At 39.0% G+C, this 12,016-nt stretch overlaps 1 protein-coding gene across 1 annotated transcript; it reads left to right on the top strand.

Annotated features, from left to right (window-relative positions):
• The first annotated feature begins 4,971 nt into the window (after positions 1–4,971).
• avp (arginine vasopressin) lies at positions 4,972–7,786 on the top strand. Its single transcript, XM_062998266.1, has 3 exons — positions 4,972–5,091; positions 6,156–6,360; positions 7,525–7,786. The coding sequence occupies exons 1-3, from the start codon at positions 4,972–4,974 to the stop codon at positions 7,668–7,670; spliced, it is 471 nt and encodes a 156-aa protein (XP_062854336.1). The 3' UTR covers positions 7,671–7,786.
• Positions 7,787–12,016: the final 4,230 nt, after the last annotated feature.

The following is a 12,016-nucleotide window of genomic DNA, read 5'->3' as shown; positions in this document are numbered from 1 at the left end:
CTTCTAGGATCACATGACACATTGACTGTACACAGACGAGGACTCAATAAAATAAATTATTTGCTCTTTTTAGCATGAGCTAAATGATCAGCCAGCAAAAAAGAGGGAAACAGGTACATTTTTTTAAGAGGGAGAACACAATCGATAATAAATAAAAGCTACCAACATTTGCAAACCGATCAGCCATAACATTAAAACCACCTCCTTGTTTCTACACTCACTGTCCATTTTATCAGCTCCACTTACCATATAGAAGCACTTTGTAGTTCTACAATTACTGACTGTAGTCCATCTGTTTCTCTGCATGCTTTGTTAACCCCCTTTCATGCTGTTCTTCAATGGTCAGGACCCCCACAGGACCACCACAGAGCAGGTATTATTTATGTGGTGGATCATTCTCAGCACTGCAGTGACACTGACATGGTGGTGGTGTGTGTTAGATCAGACACAGCAGCGCTGCTGGAGTTTTTAAACACCTTACTGTCACTGCTGGACTGAGAATAGTCCACCAACCAAAAATATCCAGCCAACAGCGCCCCGTGGGCAGCATCCTGTGACCACTGATGAAGGTCTAGAAGATGAGCAACTCAAACAGCAGCAATAGATGAGCGATCGTCTCCGACTTTACATCTACAAGGTGGACCAACTAGGTAGGAGCGTCTAATAAAGTGGACAGTGAGTGGACACGGTGTTTAAAAACTCCAGTAGGGCTGCTGTGTCTGATCCACTCATACCAGCACAACACACACTAACACACCACCACCATGTCAGTGTCACTGCAGTACTGAGAATGATCCACCACCTAAATAATACCTGCTCTGTGGTGGTCCTGTGGGGGTCCTGACCATTGAAGAACAGGGTGAAAGCAGGTTAAAAAAGTATGTAGAGAAACAGATGACTACAGTCAGTAATTGTAGAACTACAAAGTGCTTCTATACGGTAAGTGGAGCTGATAAAATGGACAGTGAGTGTAGAACAAGGAGGTGGTTTTAATGAAAAGACGTCTCACAGTAAAACATCATTGGTAATAAAGAACAATACTGGAAAGTTGATGGAATCCTTTTAATCCATTAAAAAAACAGTATTTTTATTACAAGCAAAACAAAACAGAGCATAGATTTTTTGCAATGAATGCTATGTCGAACAGCCAATGAGAACGCAAGATACGGTGTGAGGGGAAACGCAGGGGCATAATATAGTTTGTATCAGAATACATCGGCACACACCTTATCGTTCTCTACAAAACACCCACGCTGCATTGCAAAAAATATTTATTAACCTCCAACTCACTATAGAACAATCCCTGCTGTTCGTGTTGCCAAATCCACTCAGATTCATTTATTTTTTCTCCTTGCCTTTACGCTACATATTACCGCACAAACTTTGATCGCTCGCTACTTGTTGACATGCATTTTTGGACATGGTTTCATTAAACCTTACGTCACTTCTCGTGTTTGTTTTCGTGACAAAACTTGGTTTGGGAGACCAGAGAAGTTCGCCTGCGATTCCAGTTGGTGATGGATCGTGTGGTGTCAAACCCCCTATCGCCGATCAGGAGGGTTTGAAAGACTCCCGATTACAAGAGATCCAGTTGTGTAGTGTGAACTGTACAGCGACCTGACGACTTGGAAAGTTGTGTAGTGTGAACTTGGCATGAGGTGGGATGTGGGTGGGGTCTTGAAATGCTTTTCAAGGTACCTGATTAGCAGAAAGAGGACCTGGTCGGAGGAGGCATGAGCAGGAAATATACCTTCCTCGAATGCAATCAGGGATCCCCAGCAGTGGAAATCAAATTGACTAACTGCCCACAATTTACCCCTCAGGAAGGTAAGAAAGAACCCAACACTCACTCTAAAAGAGCTTTAAGTCCTGTGCAGAGTTAGGAGAATCTGTTGGATGAACCGCCATCTCTGCTTAACTACCCACAGGAGGCAGGATCAAACCCAAGTCCAAAGGACACCCTACCTGCTTTGCTACAGTCATGCCCAAATCACAAATTATATTAATTATTAAATGTACATGGGTCAAGAAAAGGTGTTTACCAAAGGCAAATATGTTTTGCGTGAGACAGGTTGTTCTCTGTTGGGCCACCATGCATGTCCATGAATGATATGAAAATATTAATCCAAATTGCTACATTTTCTCTATTTTGAATGCAGAACATTTCTGTTGTTTTCTTTCTATCAATATGTTGTGAGGATGAATAAAATGTGTCAGATTTTGAAAGTCTGACCTTTCTACCCTTTATATTTACAGTCCTCACCATGAATAATAATCTGAGAAAACACTTTCTACTAATACATTCTTTTAATCCAATAAACACTGCAGGCAAAATTATTAAATATTCAATTGAAATGTATTTAAATTAGGGCTGTCATGCGTTTTGATCAAGATTAATCGCGATTCCAGAACCAAATGAATCGTGATTAATCGAATGCAACAATAACTAAGCAAAATTTGAAGTTATGCACATTTTTATTGCAAGAACATGTTTAACAATAAAAAATTAAGAAAATTATAATTAAATTATTACATCTAAATTATTTTTAGAAAGCCAGCCAATGCCTATATAGAGTTGTTAACAGCTCCCCATCTTTCAGCCAGTTATTAAAAATGAGTCTGTTCACATTATCTGGTAAAAGTGAGTGAGGATCTTTTCCTGTTTGTAACCCTGCCACTGAAAACAGGCGCTCAGGGTACTAATATGAACCATCTCTAGATGCAACACGTATAACGTCATGTAGACCCACACTGTTAAAGCGTCTAAGGTCCATTGCGATCCATTTAACAGCAGTGTTTGTAATGTTCCCACGATGTGTACAGTTCATGAGCTTTCCTTCCAAATTCCTCTGAAATTAAGTTAGACTGAGTCTGAGCTCATTCAGCCTGTAACTCGTATCCGTGCGCTCAGACGCCCGACGAGACAAATGTAATTTTGTTTAGTGATGATTTCTCATGCTTTTTGAAAACAAAAATGATTATTTAAATACCCGATATTTCACAATATGTAGCAGCAGCAGCTCGAGTAATTTGTAACTCACGACGCTACCATATAAGCACAATGTTGCTGTGTTAAAGCAGCGCAAATTACCACAGTGACGCATGTTTAAAGTGGCACAAACACAGCCCAATAAAAACAGTTTGATTCAAAATTTTAATCTCTTAAATTTTTTAATCAGGATTAAATTAACGCGTTAATTAACACGATTAACGACAGCCCTAATTTAAATTAATTGTGTTTTTAGATAAAACAAGGATATAAAAAAGTCTCGGTGTACAAATCCTGGATATCAAAATAGTCATTTATATATGGAATATTTACAAACAATAACTGCCCCCTTTATTCATAAAATAATTTAGACATGGGTCAAAAGCTATAGTTAATGATAAAAAATACTAAACTGCAAGGTGCAAATAACACCTTGGAGCATTAAACCATAAAGCAGTTAGGCTACAAGAGCAGACGACCATTATCGACAAGGGTTTGAATCCTGTGAGCCAAAAACAAAAATCTTAGCCAACACTCACACCGTGACTTAACAAAAACAAATTATTTTGCTGTGATATGCAGATAATTGATCAGAATTTGGGGTAAACAAGATCAACCCATGGATCTGACCTGTCTTGTATCATATGGATGCTTTCACAGTTTAAGTTTACCAATCAAGCAATGATTGCAGTGTTTGGCTAGAAATAGTGAAAACAATGTAAAACTGTAGCCAATATTCTTTATCTGGGTTGATGAATACTAAAAAATAGTACAGTAATGCATCACTACTTTCAAAAGCTTCATCAAGGCATGAAGAGTGGAATATCAAGAGTGGGATTTATGCAACGTCTGGTAAACCAGGGTTTCTTAATTCTCTAATGGGCCTATAATAAAGCACCCTCTATTGACGGGGACCGTCTAGTTTGCAAAAGCTAGTTTGCTTTTTTGACATTTAATTTGTCATTTAAATATAATGCTTCAGAGTGACCGTAAAGTCTGGACACATAGGCAAAATGCATATTTTTAATAGATTTTATTTCATTAGAATATTAATCAATAACATTTTCAGTGTATGTGTGTGTATTTCAGTAAACATAAACTTAGTTATAGTTAGTGATATTTCCTGTGTCCAGACTTCAGGGACACCCTGCAGTTTAAAAATTAGAGTAAACCTTATAAATGCCGTAGCCTGACGTTTAGGCTGGCATGGTGGCACAGCTGGCGGAGTGGATACCACACAGCAGCAGTAATTCTATGGACCTGGGTTTAAACCTGTGAGGAGTTTACTTTAGGTATGCTGGTGTCAGCACACCTCCCAAAAACATGCAGAATTTTTTCCAGTCTGGTTCACATAAAAAAGATTGAGCCCAGGGCAGGACTACCCTATACATTATGCGGTGTGTTGCAGTGCTTGGCCATCCCTCTCTTCAGCCAGTCATGTCTGTGTAGACACCTGGCTGGAGGATAGCAGCCCTGAGATTTAAAGCTGGATCTCAGCAGTGGTGGGCTAGCTTAACAGACCACCTCCCTAATTTTTTAATACATGATAATAATACGTAACAAAACTTTATTAATCCACAAAGGGAAATTACATTTTTTGAGATAATGATAATAATGTTATCTTATTGTTTAGATCATATTTAATGACCCAGAAGAATATAATTTACCCCCTACAACAATATTTATCCTGTTGTATTATTTTGGCCGAACATATTGTTCTGTATTTTAGCTTGACACTCCCTCAGCATGAAACAAAAGAATAAAACATTTGAACCTTATATTCAGTAATAAGTTGTTCCTCAGTGACGGTGTAGCATGCTGTGTGGAAATCATTGCTAAGTGATAGACGGCATTTACAGACAGGTTTTCTCTCTGACGTGGCACTGGGGGACATTATTGTGAAGAAGAGAATCCAGTATAAAAGTCTGATGGCTCTTAGCACAGCTTTGTGTGAAACAAGTACAGAACAACAGCGCAGCACCATGTGGGACTCTTCACTTCCAGTACGAGTGCTCTGCCTGCTGTCTCTCTCCTCGGCTTGCTACATCCAGAACTGCCCACGTGGGGGAAAGCGTGCCTCTGCCGATCCGGCCATTAGACAGGTAGCATACCCACCACTACATGACACTGTAGGTCTGTCTCATTAACCGACCACTGCTGAGATCTCGATCTCTTAAGTTTGAATCTCAGCTCTGCTATCGACATAATTGGCGTTGTCTGAGAATGGGTGGGCTGAGGTGATTCCTCATTACTACTGGTTAGTACTAAACAAAAAGAGAAATAATAGAGATCAGTTCGTGACTCTACAACCACCTTGGGCAGATGGAAAGAAGCGTTTGGCTACTATGCATGGTCAGAGGGGGCATGTGTGAGGTACAGCCTTTGTCGGTCAGGGTAGAGGTCTGCAGCAGTAAAGGAGTTACAACTGGACAATTTGATACAACTAGATTGAAATAAAAAAATGCATAAATACAATGAAAAATTTGAATAAAGAGATTATTTATTATTATTATTATTATTATTATTACTGATACTACTAATCTCACTTCCAGAAGAGTTGGGAAATTTTGTAAAATGCCACAAAAACAATAATCTGTGATTTTTTAAAATGCTCCCGCATGTACATTTTGCAACATGCACATTTACAATACACAGGTGAACTGGTAACTGTTGAAGGAATCAGAATTGGATATGAATGGAGGATCCGTCAAAGGCTCAGTTTTTGCAAACAAGGCTGGGTCGTGGCTCATCACTTACTGCCATTTTAAACTTGTCAATAAGTTTAAAAAGCGACAGGGGGACGAAGGTGCCATTGGCCGACTGAATATCTACACAGACATGATATGGCTATTGTGATGGGGTGGGATGATCAAAACCCTGCAATAGATTGGTACCCTGCCTAGAATGTTCTTGCTTTGCACCAGGTGTTTACTTGTGGAACCGAGCTCGCTGTGACCCGGACCAGATAAAGCAGTTGATAAAAATGAAGTGAAATGTAAAATTTACATTAAGTTCTCTGATTAAGCTACTTGCTGGAAAAAACATAGTATATAAGTTAGTAAAAAAAATCATCAGATATATTTACATAACGTTGTCAGAATATTAATATTAATATATATATTTTCATCATCAGTATTTTGGAAAAATATTTTTATCCCTCCCCTAGTGTATGGCGTGTGGTCCCGAGGACAGGGGACGATGCTTCGGTCCCAGTATTTGCTGTGCTCCAGGTGTGGGCTGCTTTGTGGGCTCTTCAAAAGCAGCAAGCTGCATGGAGGAGAACTACATCCCCACTCCCTGTGATAATGGAGGGAGATCATGTGGAACTGAGGGAGGTCGCTGTGGTGCTCCCGGTGTCTGCTGTTCTTCAGGTCAGTAACTATAAAAGAGAGTCAACTGGATTGTGTGAAAATCTTAAAAATATTTCTGGTTTATGATTTATATGGATTGCTGATGGTGGTACAACATCCCTAAAATTGTAACACAATTCCAGTTACCTTGATATACTACTAGTCACATAGGGCTAGTTAAATTATCCATAGGCTTCTCATACAGGGTATATAAATAATTTAATTGATTGAGGAATCTGTGACTGCAAGCATTTTTGTTATTTGTATAAAATATGATATTATGATTTAAAACATTCAGATGTGCTGGTAGGAGTGGATAAGACACAGCAGGGCTGCTAGAGTTTTTAAACACCTCACTGTCACTGCTATACTGAGAATAGTCCACCAACCAAAAATATCCAGCCAACAGATGAAGGTCTAGAAGATGACCAACTCAAACAGCAGCAATAGATGAGCGATTGCCTCTGACTTTACATCTACAAGGTGGACCAACTAAGGTAGGAGTGTCTAACAGAGTGGACCATGAGTGGACACGCTGCTGTGTCTGATCCATTCATACCAGCACAACACACACTAACACACCACCACCATGTCAGTGTCACTGCAGTGCTGAGAATGATCCACCACCTAAATAATACCTGCTCTGTGGTGGTCCTGTGGGGGTCCTGACCATTGAAGAACAGCATGAAAGCAGATTTAAAAAGTATGTAGAGAAACAGATGGACTACAGTCAGTAATTGTAGAACTAAAAAGTGCTTCTATATGGTAAGTGGAGCTGATAAAATGGACAGTGAGTGTAGAAACAAGGAGGTGGTTTTAATGTTATGGCTGATCAGTGCTATATATTTATGATTAATGCTTACACACTAATTGTTATACTCAAAAGCACTGGCTTGCAGGATGGTGTTGCCATGTTTGACAATATTTACAATAATTATCCTCAGTTACTCAGATGTGTAACAAGCCACAGCCTGTAACTTATGAAATCCGCTCAGATATGCTGGTCTTTACAACTTGTGATACACACGAACACATCAGCCCTAAACCCATCTAAGACCATTAATGCTTACATAACTTTTTTCAGTTCTTTTAATCTAATTTAATAAATCATGAATCTGACACTCATAATGTGTTTGTGCATTGCTGTTTGTGTTTGTCTGTTTCTGGCATGACTTTTTCCTGCAGAAAGATGCGCAATAGATGCAGATTGTTTGGAAGACAGTGAAATACAGCGTCGTGCAGAAGAAAGAAGCAGACCGAGCAGCAGTTCTACAGCCGAGATGCTGTTAAATCTCTTCAGCCTGGCAACTGTGGGGCAGAGAAAGTTTTGAAAGTTTATTATTAATTCATTTCATTTCTGTTTCTCATCTGTATTTTGATTTGTATTTAAATAATTATGATAAACTTTACTGTTTCAATAGGAACCAAAGTGTAAATATTTAGTTAATAAAGTTCATGCACTGTAACATGCAATTCAGTTTGTGATTTTTTTGTTTTCTTAAACTCACCCTTCCTTTTGTGTCATTTGTTTTGCAATGGTATTGTATTGTTAAATAACATGATTAACCGCCTCCAGCAGTGAGTCCCTATCACGCCAGGCTGCTTGATCTTAAATCATTTTTTTACCTGTTTACTAATGCTCTTACAGAACTCCAGATAGATTTACGACATTTGTATGATTGTCAAAAGGTATACACATCCTGAACACTATTATATGAACTTTTGAAACATCTTTCAAACATTCAAACACTAATCTGTGTATATTATGTGGCTGGGTATTCCTGAATAGAGTTTTCATGTTCAGCCATGCTCACCACTGCCTCACCACCAAATGCTTGAGAGGGGATTTTTAAAAATAAATGATTCCCAACATCTGGAACACACAAGTGAGCACGATATCAATGTAGTCAAAATTCACACAGAATTTATGATTGATAGCTCTTAATCGGAATCGGAATCGGAATCGGGCTTTATTGGCCAAGTATGCTCACACATACAAGGAATTTGTTTTTGGTTACACAGATGCTTGCAGTGCACGAAAAATACAATACAGACAATCTTATTCACACAGCTCACTCTCTCTCTAACACACACATTCATACCTGTAAACATAGAAAACATTGTAAACATTTAGCATGTGCAATTTACATTGTAATTTTAAAATTACACACTAAAGACACACGTAAACACACTAAAGACACATATTTCTTGTCTAAACACACCGTAAAGCGTCCTTGAGCTTGGTTAAAGGCGCTATATATGTGTAACCTATTATTATTATTATTATTATTATTATTATTATTAAACAGAGGACTAATGTTGTTTAAAACTTATCAGGTATTAAGTCTGAAATGAAAATGTTGCACCTGGAGATCTGGTCATGATCACTTTTACAGAGATACACCAGAAAAGCATCTTAAATATTACTCTTCAGGTAAAATCCTGCGGACTGGCTGAGATAGAGTGTGAGAATTTAGTCCCAACACACACCAGTTTCTCAATTTTCCACATATGTGAAATCCATATGTGGAGGTGATGTTGAGAGAGAGAAGTTGGAGGAATGGATGGAGGATGAATGTGATGTCTCTGCTGGTGACTGCCGTGTCACTGGCAGATGATGAAGGTCGTAATAGCTTTCATCATGTGTCAGGAACTCAGCCTGAGCCGTGTTCTCCAGTGATGGGGATTGTATGTTTGATGGTCCTTCATCATGGTTGAAAGCAGGTGAGGGAGGTTGAGGTTGCACCTGTAGTGTCCAGTCAGTCCAAGTCAAGTCAAGTCGAATTTATTTATATAGTGCTTTTTACAATGGACATTGTCTCAAAGCAACTTTACAGAATCAAAGACCAACAGACCAAAATCCCGTACTGAGCAAGCCGAGGGTGACAGTGGCAAGGAAAAACTCCCTTAAAATTACAGGAAGAAACCTTGAGAGGAACTAGACTCAGCAGGGACCCCCATCCTCTTTGGGTGGTCTGGAGGATACATTTACATTTACATTTTCAGCATTTAGCAGACGCTTTTATCCAAAGCGACTTACACAATGAGCTGAACACGATGAGCAATTGAGGGTTAAGGGCCTTGCTTAGGGACCCAACCGTGGCAACTTGGTGGTGGCGGGGCTTGAACTGGCAACCTTCTGCTTACTAGTCCAGTACCTTAACCACTGAGCTATACTTTAAATAAACAGAATTTAAATAAATAGAATTTACACAATCACTGAGCTATACTTTAAATAAATAGAATTTACACAAATAATACAAACACAAAATTAAATTGACCTAAAAGTTATAAAGTTCTTCATGATTCAGTCCAGTCTATGATCAATTCCGTTGTAAGTTCTGAACATTTTTGGTTCCAACATGGCAGGTTTCCGTCACATCTAGTAGAAGCAGCATTGTTGGCACTGCAGTCTCGACTTGCAGTCTTTAACCTCGAGAGGGTGAACAGGTTTCCGTCAGAACCAACAGAAGATGTAGTTATAATGTGAAATCATTAAGAGTAAAATGTCAGTTTTACAGAGAGTAGCTTTAAACTCTGGCACAGCTAATTATTACAGCATAACTAAGTTTGCTTGTTTAGTTTGAAAAGACTAATCAAAAGCCTGAGTAAATAAATCTGTTTTCAATCTAGAATTGAACATCGAGAGTTTAGTGCTTTGCTTAGGTGCAGGTTCTGCTCAGCCACGTGTTGAGGTTGAGTAGTCGTGAAAACGTATTAGATCCTCGGGCTGGGAGAGGCCCACTGATGAACTTCTGAGCAGTCAGCTTCTCAAGTGTATTAAACAGCTCAGTAAAGTTGCTGTTCAAGATTTCTGACTTTTCTCTGCAAATGTCATTTCTGCCCACGTGCAGAATAATTTGGTCGATCACTCCATGCTGGGAGAGAATGTTAGGAAGTTCCTCATTTAATTCCAAGACAGCCACGTTCGGGAGACAGCATGTTAGCATTGATCTGCTGTCTACGTTCTAGATGGCAGAGTCACCGACGACCAGAGTGTTCGGAGTGGTCTCGGCGTCAAGCAAGGGCCGCTGCTTGTTCAACCTTGTGTTTTTGCTAGCCTCTTTACTGAACTGATAAGAAAGGCACTTGAATGATGCTGCTGCACTGTGGAATTCCTAAATATGCCTTGTGCACTCTTACCTGCTGACTATTCGCTGCGTCTGTATGAACACTTGTGATCACTTGAAATCAAAACCTGTAAATACAATCAAAATCAACATTTCAATGTTGTATAATTTCTGCTGGTTTCAGTTTTAAAGGTTAGTGGAATGTTACAAGGTAAAGTACATCCACAGCTATTGTTTACTCAACACAACCAGTGCATCTTAAGATGTAAGTTATTTAAAGAGGGGGGCTGCCATGTTTTAATTGGTAAGTAGTTTTGTTAAGTGAAGATGAAAAAAAAGATTATTGTTATTTAAAACAATGGAAACATAAATAGAGATGTGTATATATGTATGTACACTGACTAGGCATAACATTATGAGCACTGACAGGTGAAGTGAATAACACTGATTATCTCTTCATCACGGCACCTATTAGTGGGGGGGATATATTAGGCGGCAAGTGAACATTTTATCCTCAAAGTTGATGTTAGAAGCACAAAAAATGCGTGAGGATTTGAGCGAGTTTGACAAGGACCAGATTGTGATGGCTAGACGACTGGGTCAGAGCATCTCCAAAACTGCAGCATTTGTGGGGTGTTCCAAGGAAATTCCCCATATCTCAATCCAATTGCGCATCTGTGGGATGTGCTGGACAAACAAGTCCGATCCATGGAGGCCCCACCTCACAACTTAGAGGAGTTAAAGGATCTGCTGCTAACATCTTGGTGCCAGATACCACAGCACACCTTCAGGGGTCTAGTGGAGTCCATGCCTCGATGGGTCAGGGCTGTTTTGGCAGCAAAAGGGGGACCAACACAATATTAGGAAGGTGGTCATAATGTTATGCCTGATCGGTGTATATATACAGACAGACAGACAGACAGACAGAGAGATTGCTGTGAGAAACTGCACATGACAGTATTATAACCTGTTTTGCTAATGTGCCCAGTTATTGAAGCACCTGGTCTTTTGTGCTTTTGTATGTGTAAAGCCGTGCAACCTGTTGTGATTAAGCATTTAAAATATATATAGACCTAGTGTTGATATATTTGTATATGCAGTATTTAAAGATTTAAGACAGAATGCAGATTTCTGAAGAAAGCTTTATATAAGCAGTACAAATGTTTACTGTGCTGCTAAACCATATGTATATACATACATATATTTTCTAAACTCCGCCCTCAGCTTGCTCAAAGGGGGTAAAGTTGATTTGAGACAATGTTCATTGTAAGAAGCATTATATACATGAGTCTGACTTGACTTGACTGATACACATAACTTATAAAATTATTCTAATAAACTGAAATGTTATATGCCGGAATAATACTAGAAACATTACTTTTGCATATCAGAATATGTTTTTCTATGTCACCCATTATTTACTCAGTACCATGTACTGACCAACACTTGTCTCTAGTCTTGTCCTTCTTAATTACTCTTTAGATTATGAATGTCTTTTTTGTATGTATTGTACTGTTGTCTATCTGCACTGTGTACTGTACTGTCTTGCACTTTTTGTTCTATGTTGCACCCTGGTCCTGGAGGAACGTTGTTTCGTTTCAATATGT

Source organism: Trichomycterus rosablanca, chromosome 7, assembly GCF_030014385.1.
Source record: "Trichomycterus rosablanca isolate fTriRos1 chromosome 7, fTriRos1.hap1, whole genome shotgun sequence".
Taxonomy (NCBI): domain Eukaryota; kingdom Metazoa; phylum Chordata; class Actinopteri; order Siluriformes; family Trichomycteridae; genus Trichomycterus; species Trichomycterus rosablanca.
The sequence above is the reverse complement of the archived record's forward strand: the minus strand, read 5'-3'. Positions and strand labels throughout refer to the sequence as shown.

Excerpts from the sequence above, each read along its gene's own strand:
- avp (XM_062998266.1), top strand. The coding sequence starts at position 4,972 with ATGTGGGACTCTTCACTTCCAGTACGAGTGCTCTGCCTGCTGTCTCTC. Across the intron at positions 5,092-6,155 it reads CCGATCCGGCCATTAGACAG|TGTATGGCGTGTGGTCCCGA; the intron begins GTAGCATACCCA and ends TCCCTCCCCTAG. Across the intron at positions 6,361-7,524 it reads CGGTGTCTGCTGTTCTTCAG|AAAGATGCGCAATAGATGCA; the intron begins GTCAGTAACTAT and ends TTTTTCCTGCAG.